At 36.1% G+C, this 20,554-nt stretch overlaps 1 protein-coding gene across 3 annotated transcripts in view; it reads left to right on the plus strand.

Moving 5' to 3' along the window:
- Kcnt2 (potassium sodium-activated channel subfamily T member 2) overlaps window positions 1-20,554 on the plus strand; it is a 402,380-nt gene that overhangs the window by 369,463 nt on the left and 12,363 nt on the right. For all 3 annotated transcript variants that reach the window (XM_087580809.1, XM_087580810.1, NM_198762.2), the window contains 2 exon segments: window positions 8,866-9,166; window positions 19,877-19,961. In XM_087580809.1, coding sequence (XP_087436935.1) covers window positions 8,866-9,166; window positions 19,877-19,961 — 386 coding nt within the window.

The raw sequence follows: 20,554 nt of genomic DNA on the forward strand, positions 1-20,554 counted from the left end.
CACTGTACCACAAGAACACTAGGAAACAACCTAGATGTCCCTCAACCAAAGAATGAATACAGAAAATGAGTCCACTTACATAATGGAATACTAGCCATCTAAAAGTGAGGACATCATGAATTTTGCAGGCAAATGGGTAAAACTAGAAAAATCATCCTGAGTGAGCTAACACAGACCCAAAATTACATTGCATGGTATACAGTCACTGATGCGTGGATATTAGTCAAAATGTACTAAATCTCTAGGATACAACCCACAGATCATAAGTGTAACAAGCAGAAAAGACCCAACAAACCCACTTAGAAGAGGGAAAAATAATCATGGGAGGTAGAGGGAGGGAGGAATTTGCCTGTAGAGGGGAATGGGAGGAGGGAAAGGGGAAGAAGATTGGGTATGGGGTAGGGGCACGAGAGAAGCCCATAGGCCAGAAGAATGAATAGGAAACATGTAGCCTTCTGCGTGGGAGGTGGTCTGATCCTCTAGCAAGTCCCAGAGACTCCAGAGGTGAGAGACATTTAGGACTCAATGGGGTTGAGCTTAGCCAAAATGCCCAACAATGAGGAGAGGGAATTGGAAGAGTCAATGTACAATACGTAGACAGCAGGGAGAGGAAGGATAGGGTTACAAAACCACAGTCAAATGTCTGACCCAAATTGTTCCTGTCTAAAAGAACTGCAGGGACAAATATGAAGTAGAGACTAAAGGAATGAAGTCCAATGAGTGGTCCAACTTGGGATCCATCTCATGGGGAGGGAGAAAATCCAAGACCTAACACAATTACTGATGCTATGAGGTGCTTACAGACAGGAGCCTAGCATGGCTATCCTCCGAGAGGCCCTACCAGCAACTGATTGAGACAGCAGCAGATACACCCAACAATTGGACTAGAGTCGGAGACTCCTATGGTTGAATTAGAGGAAAGAAGAAGCTGAAGGGGAGGGTGACCCCATAGGAAGACCAGGAGTCTCAAGTAACCCAGACTCCTTGGGGGTCCCAACCAGGCAGCTAGGAGGCAAGGGGGAGGAGGAATGGGATGAGGAACTGTGAGAGAGGGGACCAGGAATCAGGGGAAAGGACTGAAATGTAAATAAATTTTTTAAATAAAATAAAATTATTTCACTGGCAGTGCTATCGTCTTAAACTAGTAACCTTTCATGAATTCTACTTTGCCTTAGTACCTCTATATGAGTCAACTCTATTAATAACATGAGTAATAAAAATGGAAAAAGAAACTTCTAGTAAAATGTTTGGTAATACCCACCATCCATTTCTTTAAATCCATTCTTTAACATGAGAAATATATTTTTCTTGGTTTCTATAAAATATCTATTATCATTTGTTCCTATATTTATAATTCTTTGTTTCATTACTTTCTACAAACTGCTCCTCAAGATACAATGCTTTTTATTTTTCTTATTTAGAAGAGAGACAGAGAGATTAAAAACATAAAACTGGGTAGTTTGGGAGACTAGGAAGATTAAATGTCGGGAGAGATAAAACTTGTTTAAAATGAATAAAAAAAGCACTAATAAACATGTGAACCAACTTTGGTTTATTAAATTTATTATCTTTTTGCAAAAGAATTCCATACATTCTTCCTAACATTAGTCCTAAGTTTCTCTGGAACATGGACTCACCTTTTCTATATTACCTGTTTCTACACAAACTCTACCTATTCACAATTTATTTGTATTACCTGTGTCATTGTTTTAGTTAATTAAGAGTACTTCCTTATTACTTATATAAATGTTTGTTCAGATATTGCAAGCTGCAAGTAGAATTGGAGCAATATAGCATGAGTTGTTTTTTTTTTCTAGCTTTTTAATAGTTTGAGGTAATATTCGAAGAATAGATGATGTAATGGGGAAATGCTTATCAACCTCAGATTTGGCATGGCTGTCCAAAATTTGTTATGATATTCAGAATAAGTACACAACAAATGCTAGAGAAATTTTTAGTGAGCATTTTGGGAGAGAAGGCAGGTAGGATTTCAAATTCCCCAAAGTGATCTGAGATAGTGGAAAATCTAAGTGATGTATTCCTTACTGTGGTCAGTTGCCAGCCCTGAGGTAAAGTTTGTTATGCAGTGAGTGTGACTGTCAAACTGCTTTCAAAAGAAGTTGGAGTGTTTTACCCAACTTGTATTGAAGTGAATTAAAATGGTTCTGGGGTTTAAGAGTTGACAGAAGTAGGCATCAAATGAGGGGTCAAATTGTTATCATTCAACCTACATCTTCGGTGACTAAAACATGTATTGCTTCCTTCAGAATTTAAATTTACAGTCTACAGCATTGTAGTTTGTAGTTTGTATTCTGGAGTTGGTACAAGACTGGAAATTCTTTTGGATTCTTTGACTTATATTCAAAGATTGAATATTTTGGAGATCTGAAATGTGTGCCTTGGTTGTCTTTACAGTGTGTGGGGCTATCTCAGAAGCAAGAAAATGTCACTTTTTGTTTTCTTACTATATGAAGAGAAAATTGTGTGTTGGCCAGAGACAGTAGCATACAAGTCTGTAAAATATACAAATGAGCCTTATTGCCCAGGGCAATCTGCTGTTAAGATGGTCTTCTGAATTTTGCCAAACCAATACTGATATTTTAATACATTTGGTACTGGAATGTTGTAGCAAGGAATAAAAGGCAACAATTTTATATGCTTCTTCTCATTTATGGTGACACTTCTATTCTTATAGTTTATTTATTTGCTCTGAGAGGCCTTGGTAGCCAAGGGATGAGTGATATGCTATATCCCCTTCACACTCAGCAAGGTACTGAGGATAGAATTGTCCTCTCTTGCAGAGAGCAGATGCCAAGGACTTGTTTGGCTCTCTTGTTTATATGCCATTTTCATTTTAAAGTGAAGCCTTGTTGGCCAAATTTATTTAACTCCCTAAAAATATCTCAATTTGCTGACCATGAGATGGTAAAGGAACACTAATTTTGATCATGGGCTGCATTCACGTGTGTTGGGGGGATGGGTTATCAGTATATATTTTAGTACTGTTTCTTTTATGAACTTAGATGCCTTTGTGTAGATGTTTAGAATTGCAATATCATCTTAGTGTGAAGTTTTTTCCTTTGATGGGTATGTAGTTCATCTTTCCCATGCTTTTCTAATTAGATTTGGTCCTCTCTATTCTTTTTTCAGATATTAAATGGCTACATCATCTTGCCTCTTGGAGTAACTTTTTTTATCCTTTTGCCATTAACTGATGTCTATCATTGATGTTAAAGTGTGTTTACAGATCCCGCTTTTTTATTTTATTTTATTTTATTTTATTTTATTTTATTTTATTCATGGGCATGGTTTTTACGAATTCATTAGCACCATTTGTTTCCATCGGCATCACAATCAAGGAAAACCATCTAGAATAAAGCAGTCTTTTCAACTGCACATTCTGGACAGAGAAGAACATCAAAGCACAGTTCTATTGGAACAGCTCTTGGTTAAGCATTCCATGAAAGTTTTGAGAATTAATCAGCAAATAGCCTTTGCCTTTTATTGTAGCTATCAAATTCTTTGGATTGCTCACCATGTTTGTCCAAATAAGAGAGAGAGAGAGAGAGAGAGAGAGAGAGAGAGAGATTACCACTTTATAATTTATGTAAGAAGAATATGTGAAGTTGGTTACCAAGCAATTATTAATTATCATTATTTTTCTTTGTCTGTCTACAAAGACAATAAGCATAACCTGTGGCTCTCTCATGGGTGGAGAAACAACATAATATTCTTCACGCAGTTATAAACTAGCGCTCATCCAGAACTTTGAAATAGAAGCAAACGTGAATATAAGCCATGAAACTTGAAGGCGAACAGTATTTCAAAGTATAATTAAAAGTCAATAATTACTAATCTCCAATTAAAGCCTCATTATGGGTTACTAAAAAATACACTTGATGATTCTTCAGCTATAAGATGGGCCAAGTGATAGTATGGCTGCCATAAATCTGCAACATAGTCTTATATTCACTCAAATAAACCATTAGTATTTCTAAAACGACTATGCCACATTGACCATAATTAAGAAATCATCTTATCCATATCCGACCTTCATCCGTTTTTTTTAATCTTTAGCCATTTTTTACAGTCCAGGCATTATACCACTCCTGTTCTGCTCTTAGACATTCTGTTCTTATCTCATTCCTCCGCTCCCATCTCCAAAAGGATGTCCCCAACTCCCACACATCCCTTCACCCTGCTCCCCATCCCCTGGAGCCTCAAGTCTCTCAATGCTTAGGTGCTTCTTTTCCCATTGAGGACAGAACAGGCAGTCCTTTTTTGTATATGTGTCACCAGCCTTGGACCACCTAATGTATGCTGCCTGGTAGGTGTATGAGAGATCTCCGGGGTCCACGTTAATTGAGACTGCTGGTCTACCTCTGGGGTCACTGTCCTCCTCAACTTCTTCCAGCCTTTCCCTTATTCAACCTCAGAGGTCCTTGACTTCCCACCACTGTTTGGGTGTAAGCATCTGCTTTTGTCTCAGTCAGCAGCTTGTTGGGCCTCACAAAGGGCTGGTATGCTAGGCTCCTGTCTACAACTACATTATAGTATCAGTATCAGGCCTTGGAGCCTCCTCTTGATATTGGTTCCAATTTGGGACGATCACTAGACCTCCTTTCCCTTAGGCTTGTCTCTATTTTTGTTCCAGCAGTTCTTTTAGACAGGAACAATTTTGGGTTAGAGTTTTTGACCGTGGGATGGCAACCCCATCCCTCCCCTTGAAGCCCAGTCTTTCTACTGGAGGTAGATTCTGTAACTTCTCTCTCACCATTGTTGAGCATTTCACCTAAGATTCCTCACTTTGAGACTAGAGATTCTCCCACCTCCCGGGTTTCTGTTACATTCTAGAGCATCCCCCCACCTCCCAACTCCCGAGATTGTACATTTCCATTCATTCTGCAGGTTCCCTAGGCTTCCCACATACTAAGGTTATTTGGGAGAGTCCTCTACCTGTGGCCTGGGCTATAGCAGACCAGGTCCTGGGAGAGCTTCAGACCATGGGGTCTTCAGAGGAACAGTCATGCTTATGGTTGCCCAGGTGGAATGTGCAGGCCAGAAAATGTGGATCCTGTGTTTTAATTCAATCTGTTATTCTCGTTTTTCTATTTTGGGCAATTGAGACTCTTGATGTAGAAATTTATCAATAATCAGTGTTTGTTGATTCCTGTTACATTTTAGTTTTGATGTGGGTAATTTTAAACCCTCTTTTTACGTATCTGAGATTATTTATTCCTTGTGTTTTCTTGGCTGTGGCTAACCTCATGAATTTAAGTTTTCCTCTTAGCACCTTCTGTGTAGCTGGATTTTTAGCTAGGTACCGCTTAAACTTGGTTTTTATTTTGAAATTTCATCATCAATTGTGATTGACAGCTTTGCTGGGTATGGCACTCTGGGCTGGCGTCTGTGCTGTCTTAGAAGAGTCTGTAGAACATCCAGCCAGCACCTTTCTCAGCTTTAGAGTCTCTATGGAGAAGTCAGGTGTTATTCCAATGGGTCTGCTTTCATATCTTACTTGGTCATTTTTCCATTGCAGCTTGTAATATACATCTTTGTTTCTGTTTGTGTGTGTGTGTGTGTGTGTGTGTGTGTGTGTGTGTGTGTGTGTGTGTGTGTGTATTTTACAGATATTTTCCATGCCACTTTCTCAAGTGATATTTAGCATTATTTATCCATCTCACTATTCCTTCCTCTATTCTTCTCTCTGCTCTTTCCCATTTAAATTCTTTCCATTTGATTTTTCCCTTTTACACCTTTGTACTATTGTGTTCTGACTCCCTTCCCCACTGTGCCCTTTTAAACAATGAAATGATCAAGCCATTTTAGGCAGAAGATATTATTTCAAATATGTAATTTATTTTTGTAAAGATATACATTTAGCACTTTCTTTAATCATGGAAAGTTTTATGAATCTTAAAAAAAGTTTTTTAGATGATAAGACTACATTTTTGACAACGTATTATAATGCACACATCAAATTTCTTATGTTACCTTAATGTACATTTACACATATGAACATATTCCTAAATCTGTTTTACAAAAAGTAGATTTGGGGTGTGGTGGGGAGATATCTCAAGAGATTAGAACATCTGATGAGCAAGCATGACACCCTGAGTGTGGACTCCCAAGTCTCCTGTAAAAATGCTGTTTGTTGCCCTCTGATGCCAATGCTAGCACTGGGAAATAGACCGAGGAGGGACCTGGTGTTCCCTGCCCAGAAAGCCATGTCATACAGGTGAGCTGCAGGTTCTGTGTAAAACTCTGCATTAATGTAAGGTGCAAGAGAGAAGGCACCCAACATCTTACTCTGTTCTGCATATGCACAATTACACACACACACACACACACACACACACACACACACACACACACTAATAATACTTTTCTTGTATTTTTGTTTTTATTTTATTAAGTATTTGATGATAAAAATAAAAATTCTCTGATTAATTATAGATGGACAGAATAATTGATGCAAGTAAAATATACTTTATATTATAAATATGTTTCTTCTCTTCAAATTTAATATATTGGGTTGGGGATTTAGCTCAGTGGTAGAGCACTTGCCTAGCAAGCACAAGGCCCTGGGTTCGGTCCCCAGCTCCAGAAAAAAAACAAAACAAAACAAAAAAAATTTAATATATTTACTAGTTACAGTTCATAGAATTTACTATCTGTCCAATTTCCCATTTGTACCACTGTCTCAATCCAGGGCGCAAGTCATGTTACTTAGCGTATACTGAGCTTCTTCTGAATTAAATGCCATACCTTGTTCTCTTTGGTTGAGTTAGAAAGTAACCGATAGACAGAAAATGATAGATGACAATGGAATTTACCTTTACAGAAAGGAAAATTGAAACAGTCAGAGAATCGAGATTTCATAACCAGGAAAGGCAGCTGTTTAATAGTCTGCTAGGAATTTAAGCCAAACCCAGTGTGACCCCAGAATGCCTGCTTTACTATTTTAACCCTCAAAGCTATAGTTCAGGAAAACTCCCTAAAGGTGAAGCCATCATTACATTTTCTGTGCTTCACAGTATTTCCTGTTTGGAGATGTTGTGTTCAAAGAAGAGTAGTGTAACAGCATCTGATGAAGAGACCTTGGGAAATTATTCCACAAATAGACATCTTTTCACACATATGCACAAATATGCAATTAATAACAGTACATGTCAGCAATGTTATTTACATTGTTACTAAACTTTTATTTATTATGTAGTATTGTCACTCCTTTAGGTCAAAGTTAGAGATGGTAATGGTTTCTCTGTATGGCAGTATGTTGTGCAAAATTTTTAAATATTTATGTGGGCTGGAGGATGAATATTAACATTATCATTTTATTCAAAAAGCTATACATTTGTCTTTCACATAGAGATGGAAAAACCCTGAAGCACCACTCCAGTTTGATCATCTCGTTATAAAAAGCTAGCAACTATACTCCTCATATGTGATGTTCAAAGGAAAAAACAAAGGTTTCAAAATCCAACTTTATGCTATGCAGTCTCTAAGTTTCACTCGGTTTTCTAAAACAAATTCTCATTTTTTTCTTCTTCTGGATAGAATGACATTTACAAGATTTTTGCTTGCTATATAGACTTATGAGAAAAATGACATACAATTTTAAATGACCGTATATGTGAAATCATGGTATTCACGTCCTAGGAGATTACAGAACTAACCTAAGTGAGACATTTAAATATTACTTGGATAATACATAAATAGTTTGATTCATAATTTATTTATTTACTTAGGTTCCTTTTTTTGGAGCTGGGAACCGAACCCAGGGCCTTGCACTTCCTAGGCAAGCGCTTTACCACTGAGCTAAATCCCCAACCCTTGATTCATAATTTAGATGCATATATTTCACAGTGCCTGAAACATAGGATTAAGAAAAAACATTCACAAAGACAAAGAGTGTTGTGTGTTGGTCTGAACTAGCATCTAATCCTTTCCCTGTGCCTTACATATTAATGAGTAGAGGATTCTAACACCTAAACTGTAAGTGATGTTATGTATGCTTAGGACCTTGAATGATTTCCTCAGAAAGCTTGATGCAAAAGAAATGCAGTTTTTCCTGTAGGACATTTTATATATATGGTGAACTTTAGATAGTCCTTATTGATGACACATTTTCTAATAGTTTGTAAACTACTTTCACAGAAGAGGGTTTTAGTTGCGATAGTAGCTAGGTGGGAATAAATAAGCTAAGATTTGTAAAGGGATCCATGATATAAATACTTCAAGGCTTCCAGTTTAAGTTCTGAGAAATAATTATCTAGTTTCTACATTTTTTTCAATGAACTTTTCATCAGGAGATGTGAAGTTTCAATTAATTATTTTTATGTTATCTTAAAAATTACTGTTCTGTAAGAGAAATAAGACGGAATTCTTGCTGTCTTAGCTGAATTTTGGTATGTGATTATGTCCTAGTATGTTGCTAGAATTGTGGGCTAGGCCCTCACTGAGGCGCATAATTTATACGTACAGTTAGAGGATACGTTGGATCTATGTCCTGACCCTGAATTGAACTGTATGTATGTAAATAAAGTTATAAAACATTATGGAATTTGTTTAAAATGTCTGTGTTCTAACAATCAGTTACATATATACATATATATGTAACATATTATATAAATTTTTTAAAGTCATATTAAAAAGACTAACACTGGGAAGGTCCAGATATTTTAAGTTTCTGAAAGTTGATTAGTAGAAGATGGTAGAATGGAATGTCTATGTTTTGTTTTTCCTGTGGAAACCATCACATGTAGATATAAAACCACACCGAGATCATACGAACAAGTTATTTAAATTCTAGTCGATAACTACTCCTAAAATATGTAATTGTCATATTCCTTTCCCTTAAAGTCTCAAATATCCATCAGTGTGGAAGAGTGGGAAGACACCAAAGATGTCAAAGACCCAGGGCACCACCGCAGCATTCACCGCAACTCAACCTCTAGCGACCAGTCAGACCACCCCTTGCTGCGGAGGAAGAGCATGCAGTGGGCCCGGAGGCTGAGCAGAAAAGGGCCAAAGCACTCTGGTAAAACTGCAGAAAAGATAACCCAGCAACGACTGAATCTCTACAGGAGGTCGGAAAGACAGGAGCTTGCTGAACTTGTGAAAAACAGAATGAAACACCTGGGCCTCTCTACGGTGGGCTACGGTATGCTCCTTAAAACGCCTATTCACCTACCTACGCCTCGTTTCTTTTGTTTCTAGTCGCACAGTCAACTTTGGTGTAGGAAAGGACTGATCTTGTTTGGCAGAGTATTTCAGATTTTGATTAAAATCTCATCTTTTGTGCAATATTTAAATCACAAACTTTGCTAAACTGTGTTTAGCCTTATTTAGTTCACTAGGCAATGTTTGAACCCATCACAGCAATACCGCACTTTATTCATAAAATTTGAAGTGGATTTAATTTCCATATTGGAGCTACAAAAACTAAGCCACGAAACTTTTGGATTTGCTAATACCTAGGTAAGATTTACATAGGTTTATCTGACTTTCTCTCTCTCTCTCTCTCTCTCTCTCTCTCTCTCTCTCTCTCTCTCTCTCTCTCTCACACACACACACACACACAAATACACACTAGACACAAATATCATACCTATCTAAATTCTAGGTCCTGAGATGAAATGAATTTGAGGTATTACAACTAACTTTCATGGCCATTGGATAACTGTAACTTAGAAATTGTGTTTAGTTTCTTAACCAAAGACTTCAAAGGATGTATTTATATTCTATTTTATTTTTTTGAGATTCTAATATAAGTATAACATTTCTAATTTCCATTTCTTCCCTTCTAGCTCTTCCATATACCCTTTCCTGCTTTCCTTCAAATCCGTGGCCTATTTCATTATTTCTCATTACACTCATATATGTAGGTGCACATGTGTGTATGTGTTTCTAGATATAACCTCTTCAGTTCACATTGTATCACTTGTGTGTATATTTTATGTGCTGACCATTTGGCTGTGTACAATTTAATGAAGTAATGTACTAATAATGTGAGACATGTCATTATTCAAGTTTTGGGCCAGAAATGTGCTTATCAGACTAATAACAAAACCTATAGATATGCGGTAGGAACTGAGGACAATCCACTGCCCACTATTAGATGTCAGATGGCAAAAGGCCAGTGGCTGCTTAGAGACACAGAATCCTTTGCCTTTATGACAAAATTCCTCATAGTTTGTTCCATACAATGTGCACATCTACATACATGAACATATAAGCAAAATTAGTGAACTTAGTAAGATGTATATATGTACCTATGTATATATAATGTGTGTACATATAAATGCATATATCAAACAATAATTTTTAAATTTTATGAATGTTGCAAAGGGAATGCAGGAATTTAAGGAGACAAAGAGACAGGAATGGTGTAGATTTAGCCATTGTGTATAAAATTCAAGAAAATATGAAACTAAGAAATTTATTTAACTAGCCAAAGAAAATGGGATATTTTAATTGCTTATCTATACATATATATTTCCTCATATCCTCTTTGTTATCAAGTCTTACCTTGAGACATTTTAATCACCAAGTTAGAATTTAAAAGACGTTACTTTTTGGGCTTTTTTTTTTTTGGTTTTCTTTTTTTGAGCTCGAGGAGTCAAATATGTTTATTGAGTTGTTTCACATTGAATCTGTTTACATTTTTCATAATTCCTTATATTTATTAGATCAGTGTCTTGTTTACCCTTTATGATTTTTCTCTCAGAGGTTCAGAGGTGGATGATTCTGCTCAAAGACTTGCATTTGAATTTGCACCACTACAAAACTCACAATGATCTTAGAGAAATTCACTAATGGCTCCTTACCACTTCGAATGACATCTGAGATGAATTGATTTTAAACAAATTAGTTTTCTACTTTTACCTTTTACATATTGCTAAGTTTGTCTTTTAATGAAAAGATCTATCAAATGATTATTCCTCTGAGTCTGAGCTCTTTCAGGAATATTATAAATCCTGATTAGTCCATAAACAGAATAGCACGTTGCCTCTTGACAATCAGGAATATAAAAAAGCCTGAGCTTACTACATGTGAAGGAAATCTTTCGTAGGCACCATGGATTTACTCATATTCTATTTGTGTGGAATTAGTTAATATTTTGCTCATGATAAGTCTTATAATGGAAAACGTTCTATCCATTTATTTCCTCCTGTTTTTATAACCCCTCTCTTATTCATATGTGTACACAAAGATGCCCTTTTCTGTTCTACAGCATTTACTGAACACCTGTGATCTCAGGTTATGAGAACAGGATTTAAAATATAAAATATCACTGTCTTCTAGACATGTTCCCTTAATACTAACTTTATCCCTAAAATCAACATCACTAGAGTGTCTATAAGTACGAGGAAAGGAACTCTTCAAGAGACTGGGAACTGTGTTCACACAGACAAGAACACTGTTAGAATATATTAAAATATATTAATTTTATGTGCTTGAACCGGTTTTCCAATTTTCTTATGTGTAAACTGAAAACAGTATCATCTTTGTCAGAATACATTATGATAAATTGTACTGAGACATAAAATATACTATCAGATACATGCTTCCTCTAAATTACACATCCCTTAAGCCTTCTGAATGCTATAATTTTAGGTCCAGCATTTCCCACCTACAGATATACCACATATCTGCTTAATCTCATTATGTACTACCCTTCCTTATACACAAAATGATAAAAATTTAGAACCCCTGTTTAAAAAATGCAGAGCAACTGACAAACATATTAATATGTTAGATGTCCATGAGTTGTGAAGTGAGGCTTTTGTAAATATGGATACTATGTGAGAAGTGAGTAGACTGTATGCAGTCATGGGTATGGAACATAAAGGAGGAAAGACAGAAGACTAACACAATGACACCTGGAGGCCATTGAGCTGAAATGGGCAACTCTTGTATCTAAGTACTTGGGACATTCTGATAGAGAGACCCTCAGTCTTGTTATCGCCAAACATAACTAATTTTGTATACCACCCAGATTGTTGAGCAGTGTCACTCGTTATATCTTGCCTGGTATAAAAATATATAATGCTGCAAGTCTGATACTATGTCACTGGTGCCAATGAGAGAACTGTATCCACAGAATGATGTACAAACCAGGTTTGAATAGCAGGAACAGTAGAGGCAGATACTTAGGTATATTATACTTAGGTACAAATATGTTATGAGTGGCTCTAAGTAAAAGAAAAATATAAACATACATAAAGAGAATATAAAATTTCAGATTTTCATGTAAATAAATACTGTTAAGATATTAGATTACAGACCTTCCTGGAAGGCCTGCTTTCTCTGCAATTAGAATCATTACCTTTACTGTTCTTGGCTGAGGAGCTGAGGCACACACCTCTCCCAATTATTTTACTTCCTTACTCTGATCCCACTAAGGCCCACAGTAGGACATATGCTTGTTCCTTAGGTATTAGTTTCACATGACCATTGCTGGCCTCCTAACCTTGTTGGGTCGGAATTCACCCTGAAAGCCTGCTCATCCATAAGATCAGATGCTACAACCAGCAGAACTTGCACTCAGATTCATGGATATCTGTTGTGGTCAATACTCCAACCCAAATATGCCTGTGCAATGAAAACACATTAATATAAATACAAGCTGTGTGCCTAGATTGGGCAGATCTACCACTACTCTATTCCTCAGCTATGAGAGCCCTTAAATTGTGGTTTCTCCAGGCCACCTGCTTGAGCTCCATTTTTTTCTTTCACCTCCCCTTCCTCCCATCATTCCCTTCTCTCTCCTCCCTCCTTCTTCCTCGAGCTTTTTTGCTCGATCCTAGCTTCTCCTCCCAAATCACAGGCTCTAGCCTTTATTTTACAAGGTAAAATGGGGAGAAGGTTCTTATGAAGTCATCTGAGTGCAATTCACTCCCCCTCCTAGGCAGTACTTTTTGGGGAAGTGGAATTAACAGCAAAATACAAAATGCACCAGGGCAATCCACAACAAATATCAACATCCTTAAACAGACATTCTCAGCTTCACCGATCAGACAACATGTCTCAGCTAACACAATCACACCAAACATTGCTATCTTAACACTTGTTTGGGGTGCTTCTCCATTCCTCAGGTCAGATACTACAATCATGTAGGCCTTTAACACCCAAGCTATCATGTTCTCAAGACCAGCTACTGAGCACCTGTCTGTTTTCTATGCCACTGGTCCTCCAATATATACAATCTCTATTAACTTATTCATAGCACTCACTGTTGAGACCAGAGTCCCTAATTTTTCCTAGGTAAACTGAGCTTCAAGTATCTAGACTCTAAACCAGCCAAGAATGGGTAAGAGAAAAACAGATCCACATGCTCATTCAACATAGAGGATTGATACCTATTAGTGCAGAAACTCATATCCAAAGATACCATCAATCACCTAATGCTGCATGCACTGGTAACAACAGAAATATACAAGCAGTATGAAAAATTAAGACAATACATGTTCTTCACCCTGTAGAACAAAACAGCAACAGCAAGAACTACAAACCCCACCAATCTCATAGTAACAGTCTCTGGCAAAAACAGCAAATCAACCAATGGAAGTTCCTGTAAAGTAGACCACAAATTGAGACCACAAAATGCCAATCTCAACAAGTGTAAGAAATTTGAAGTAACCCTTTGTATTCTATTTGACTACAACAGATTAATGCTTGAAATTACAGTGGAAAATAGGCTCTAGAGATTACATGAACTCACAGAGATTAAATAATCCAGTATTGAATGATGGATGTGTCACAGATAAGATTAAGACAAAGATTTCATTTTTTAATGATAGAATGAAAATTGAAATACAATATAACAGGCAGCATACACCAACTGATATGAGGCCCCCAACACAAATAGAGCAGAGGACTGCCAGTTCTGGATTGAGTCAGAGGACATGCTCATAACCTTCAAGAGACTGGAGGCTCCAGTGAATGGGGAGGTCTAGTGGGGGTTGGGGGTGGGGACATTCTCATGGAAGTGGGAGGAAGGGGTATGGAATATGGAACAAATTAATTGCTTAATGGTCCACCTTACGAATTCAGAACAATAAAAATACACCAAACCCAAGCAAAAGATGACAGTCATTTTTTAAATGCCAAAAATTAATGAAGTGGAAATTTTTAAATAATACAAAGAACAATCCCACACTCTAACTCCTCCTAGACTCCTTATTTCATATCTCCTTCCCAAAATAGTATTCATTTCAGCTTGTTTGTTTGTTTGCTTAACTCACTAAGTCTAATTAGCACTGCCAGTATATATGCTTGGGTATGACCTGTACAATGGGAAATGGAAAATCTACCAATACTACTCTCCAGTGGCAGCCAGTACCTGACTAGCTTGGTAGCTATGGGAGAACCTCTCTATTTCATGCTGGAATCTTTAACTGGTTTGAAAGATCAAACCTACACGAGAGTGTAGGTTTTATGCAGATAAAAATAGATACCTGTATACTACAGCCATGACTTTCATAGAGCTCCTCCCGATCCTCCGACAGTTATGTTTTTTCTGCCCATCTCTTCAGAGATGTTCCTGGAGTCTGATGTCTCATGAAAGTAGGCTTGACATAGTAGTCCACTTTTGGCTAATCATTTACAATTGATTATTCTTAGCACTTTGAAGAACAATGAAGTTCTGAATCAACCATCACCCACTATATTAGAAAAATTTCTGATTGTGATTGGGGGCAGCATAAACCTATAATACAAAGATAAATATGTAGAAGGTAGATTGACCATTTACATAACATGTATGAATAGGTTCCCAATGAACCTGTAAATAGGCCTGTCACTCTCCCAGCCATTGATTTGGAACTTGTTTATAGAACTGCATTGTGTTTTCCCATGTTGTACTTAGTAATACAATCACAAGAACAAGTAATCACCCTTACAAACAGTCTTGCAATTACTGAACCAGTGGAAATATCTTACTTAGAAGGTCAGTTTGGTAACTTGCAGTGTTCAGTCCACAGCTGAATAAGACCACTGTGTCTTCTGACACTGTTAAGTTAGCCAGAAGGAAGAGTGTCCAGGTTAATTTGAGATTGGTTTCTCTTTGTTCTTCAACTAAAATTTATGGTGTCTTCAGCAATAGGGACTCATCAAGTTATGATGGACAACCAGGAACCATGTCAGTGGCCTCTATTGTTCTGGGTGACTTGGGGACCTTATTAACCAATAACATGTATGAGTGCATGCTCGTCTCTGAGATTTTTTAAGTAACTCATGTCTTCTAGAAGCAGTGTTATGAACTAATGTGAGGCTAAATGTAATAAAAGGTGTAAATGGCATATAAAATGGTGTTATTTCATTAGGTTTCCTCATACTTCCTTAAATTTTTATTAATCTACTTTATACCCTTAATTCCCAGTTTCTTTTTTTAATTTTTATTGTTTATTTTATTTATTTAGATTTCAAGTGTTATCCCTCTTTTTGGTTTCCACTCCAAAAACCCCCTATCACACCCTCTTCCCCCTGCTTCTGTTAGGGTGCTCCCCCACCCACCCATCCACTCCTGTCTCATCGACCTAGCATTCCACTATGCTAGGTCATCAAGCCTTCACTAGACCACGGGCCTTCCCTTCCATTAATGTCAGATAAGGTCATTCTCTGCTACATATGCAGCTGGAGCCATGGGTCTCTCCATGTATACTCTTTGATTTGTGGTTTAGTTCCTGGGAGTTCTGGTGGGTCTGGTTGGTTGATATTGTTGTTCTTCCTATAGGGTTGCAATCCCCAATTTCTTGATTGCTAGGAATATCGAACACTTTTAAAAATCCTATTTGGTCAATGTGATTTTCTGTAACATTTTGCATCTGATACTCCTGAAAGTTGCTGTGAAACTGTGTCTATTATAAATGCCAGGTATAATGTCACACATATATAGATGTTTAAGTGACATCAATAGACATAATCACCTGGAAGAGAGAAAGGTCATAGGGCTTCAACCCTACACAAAATACTCCAGGCAATTTAGGAACAATGAAAGCAGTGGAAATTGTTGTCCCCAAGGAACAGCACAATAATCACTTATCAAATAAAAAATGATCAGCTCAGGGCTTATATACATACAAGTAAAATTATGTAGACTGAACAGTTTGTATTTATGTATTAAACACACATACACGCACATACCCATGCAAGCAAGCACAACAACAAAAATTAAAGAGAGAGAAGAGATGTGGAAGGGCTTGGAGGAAAGTTAAGGAAAGGGTAAAACTGTATAATTAGATTATAGTCTCAAAAGATTAATGAAAGAAACTTAAAAAGACTTATTTTTTCTCTTGTGCTTCTCTATTGAAATTTGTCTTCTCAAGCCCTAGTCAATTTGTTAGTAGACACTCTGAGGGATATTTGATTTTTTGCAGTTCTTTATAAAGTTTTGCTAATAGTCTGTTGTCTGAAGTACATGACAAAGGTTTTTCTCTCATTCGAGGCCTGTGTGTTTGGTTCCCTTGTCTATGCCAAGGATTGCATGCAGTCTTGTTCACTGTTTTCTATCCCACTAAAGCCCTATTAGAAAGCTCCTTTCTACCTTCTATCCTGAATAGAAATATTTGGTTCATTTGGAATTGAGCTTTGTATGAGATGTAAGACATGAGTGATTTCATTGTTCTGTAAGTGGATGTCTAGTTTTATTAGCACCATTTTTTGAATTGCTAGCCTTTTTTATTGTGTGTGAAACAATTTCAATAGCAGTAATTTTTGCTATATGGAATTTTTCAGCTTTCAAAGGTCAGAGCTTAGCTGTCTTGACACAGTCTATTCATAAAAGATTATGAGTACATTTTTGATGTTAGGAAATAGAATCTTGATTCTCTGGTTCATGAAAACACATATAAGTATTTTTTTTCAGAAAGTATTGTATTATGATATCAACACAGCAATATATTTTCATGTCTGACATGGTTAGCGATAATTATGGGAGACTCTTAATAATCCATCAAACCTACACTATTCCTCCTATAGAACTGAGATATAACCCAAATTTAACTACAGAAAATGACTGAGATTAAAGCAATAGTGTGTTGCCAATAAAACAATTCATGAATGTGGTTTGATGTATGTCTCTAACAGGCTTTAAAAAACAACATACCTATCCATTCTCAAATGCAAGATCACAAAAAGGAAGTGGTGACTGTGGGCCTAAGACAACGTGTAGCAGACAGGGAAGAGGCCAGACTAAGCTCTACTGCTAGGCAGACTTGAAAGAATGGGTTTGAATTCACCAACTACTGCTAACCTAAATCAAAAGGATGACATCCATCTTCTTTGAGGACAAGTCATTGAGGCATGAAGAAAGAAACTGGTATTGCTGGTTCTGATTTGGACCTCATCCATCCAGGCCTTGATTTAAAACCTGTATATTACCAACCTGTTCAAGATCATTTTACCACCAATTGCACAAGTGTCTTCAGTTTGATGTGTTCAAATAAACTGGTTGAGAAAGACAAAATATTGACAAAATAACTGCATCCATTATCAGAACACTTATAATTATCTAGACAACTTTGTGACAATCATGAGAGTAAAACTGGTCAGTAGCTTGTATCCAAAAGCAAAGAAGACTAGCTGTTAATGATAGAGTGCAGCAGTATATCTACACTGAGCAAAAGGTACTCTGTTAAAATCATCTTCTTTGTATTGCAGCTCAGGAATGCTGTTCTTTATTTATGAAATTGACTTGCTCATACACATAAGAAATGAAGCTTTTTCTAGTATACCTACTATCTTTCCGAGTGTTATTATGATTTAGGGTCCAGAGAACATCATCAATTTGAGTTCCTCTGAAAAGCACTTCCTATGATTCAGACAAAAATAATTTTTTTCAGAGAACTATGAATCAAACTTATTTTTCATACAGATATATAATCTTGATAATGTCATGTCTGTATAATATGATTTATATTTGAATTGTAACTATTTTTGATATGAATACCATTTTTATTGCAAATTGGGATTTCAAACTCCAGGCTGTTGATTTAGCCATCCATTTCTAAAATATGATTCCAGAAATAAATATGCTGGATTCCTACTTGCATATGACTTTCGAACAAATAATTATTTTAGTATTTCACATGCAGTTTTTAGGGTAAGTTTTTGCTAAGCAGTTTGTTTGTTAGAAGTTAGATGTGGTTTGCATATCATTAGACATACTTTGTTTTTTCCTGGCAACCCTGACCTTAAAGGGAGGATTCAGAATTTTTCCCTTTATCTTCTCCATCAATTAGCAATGAAACATATTATTTAATTTGAATATCAAGCTAATCAGCTTAGGATTGTAATATTTTTACTGGAAAACTTTTGGTTGGCTCAACTGTTTTGTCATTCGTCTGTCTTGTGAGATACTAACATTGATTTATAGACTTTAAAATAAATTTGCATATCAATTGCACTAAAGAAGAATACATTATAACATTACAACGGCAAATTTCTACTGAAATGGATGCAGTAAATTATATTATTTTGTGGGAATAGCATTTCAGTACAGGAAACTGTTTTTTTTTTTTTTTTTTTGGTTTAGCTATGTTGGCCTAGCATGAACGTCTCTTGGTAAAGAAATAACTTTAGACTTTTAAAAGTTACTAATTAAATATTTTCTTCAAGAACTCTGCTTATTTACAACTGTAGTAACTAGAAATGTACTAATATTTTGACTGTTTTTTCAGGGGGGGGCATTGGTTAAATATGTCAACAAATGTTATCCTTTGGAAGAAAACTAGTCATTGAAGTATGTTTCTATATGGCTTTATCATATCTTATAATACTCTTGGGATGTAGAACATCAAAAACTACAAATTTGTTCACATTTTTGAAATACTTATTCCTATGTCTTTTGTTCTGGTGAGTTTCTTATTGTGGCATTCGATACTTGAAGTTGGATACTTTTAAAGAGACGTTTGTTTAAGTCATATTGTTGGATGTGACAATTAGAATACAGTTCGAACTCACCAGTTTGAAGTTTTGTGATGGCCACTTAGCTATGCCACCTCAAAGGTCTGTGGATTTAATAGAAAATTACAGGGACAGATACGCAAATTTGTAGGGGGAAGAGTTTGAAGACTTGCTCTTTTAAAACAACTAGATCTAGTAAGAAATAACTGAGGATGTAACATAGTACTCTGAGGACATTATTTTCAGGGTCTGCACCACGTTGTAGCACTTCCCAAAATGGCCAATGACAACCAGACTTCCAATACCAGAGCCTCTAAGATGGGGCTAAACATTCAGTTGATACTTAAAGCATAACACCTCCATTGTGTTGTTTTCAAAGACAACCATTTGTCAGTGCAATCCCATTAAAATGTTTGATTATACTATTTTATACAGAATTCTTTGCATTGTTAGAGAGAAAAACAAATTTTGCCATGAAAACATGCATATTAAACTGTGCATATTTCACACTATCTCTAATACCTTCTAAATATTTCTGCCTAGATTAGTTTTTCAGAATTTTCTACATCAACATTCTCTGGGATGATGTTACTTCTAATTATATTTAATTTGTATATAGGGAAATGAATCAAGTAAATATCCCATATCCATTTCCTTAGTAAAAATGCTTTTTAATTGTAATGGCTTTCAGAAGAGAATGTAACTATGGTTACACTGAACAAAATTAGATACTTTATTTTTTAATCATCTACTGGAACAAAAATAGATAAAAGCATAAATGTGAAAACCAAATCTGCTTTCATTAAAACAACAACAAAATCAAAAACAAAAAACAAACAAAACAAAAACTATAGCAAATTCTCATTGGCAACTACATTATTTGAACACAAGTACAGTAACTGTGGTAATTTTGTGGGAATCATATAACAAACATGACATCTTATTTTATTTTATTTGATTTTAGATGAAATGAATGATCATCAGAGCACCCTTTCCTACATCCTGATTAATCCATCTCCAGACACCAGGCTTGAGCTGAATGATGTTGTGTAAGTTGATCTTCATGGGATGAAGCCTACTTCATGGTGGTGAATGATGGTTTTCATTTGTTTTTTGGATTCTGTTTGCTCGAATTTTATTGAGTATTTTTGCATTGATATTAATAAGCAAATTTGATCTGAAGTTCTCTTTCTTTCTTGGGTCTTTGTGTGATTTAGATATCAGAATATCTGTGGTGGCATAGAATGAATTAGGTAATATTTCTTCTGTTTCTATTTTATACAACCTTTGGTATTAGCTCTTCTTTGAAGGTTTGGTAGAATTCTGCACTAAAACCATCTGGCCCTGGACTTGTTTTTGGTATAGTGTTCTTTAATAACTATTTCTATTTCCTTAGGGTTTATGGGACTATTTAGATAGTTTACCTGCTCTTGATTTAATTTTAATTTTGATATGTGGTGCCTATCTAGGAAATCATCCATTTTATCTAGATTTTCCAGTTTTCTTGAGTATAAACTTTTGTAGTAGGATCTGATGATTTTTTTTAATTTCCTTAGTTTCTGCTCTTATGGATCCCTTTTGATTTCTGAATTTGTTAATTTGGCTAAAGGTTTGTCTACTTTGTTGATTTACTCAAAGAATC

Source organism: Rattus norvegicus, chromosome 13, assembly GCF_021556685.1.
Source record: "Rattus norvegicus strain SHRSP/BbbUtx chromosome 13, alternate assembly SHRSP_T2T, whole genome shotgun sequence".
Lineage (NCBI taxonomy): Eukaryota > Metazoa > Chordata > Mammalia > Rodentia > Muridae > Rattus > Rattus norvegicus.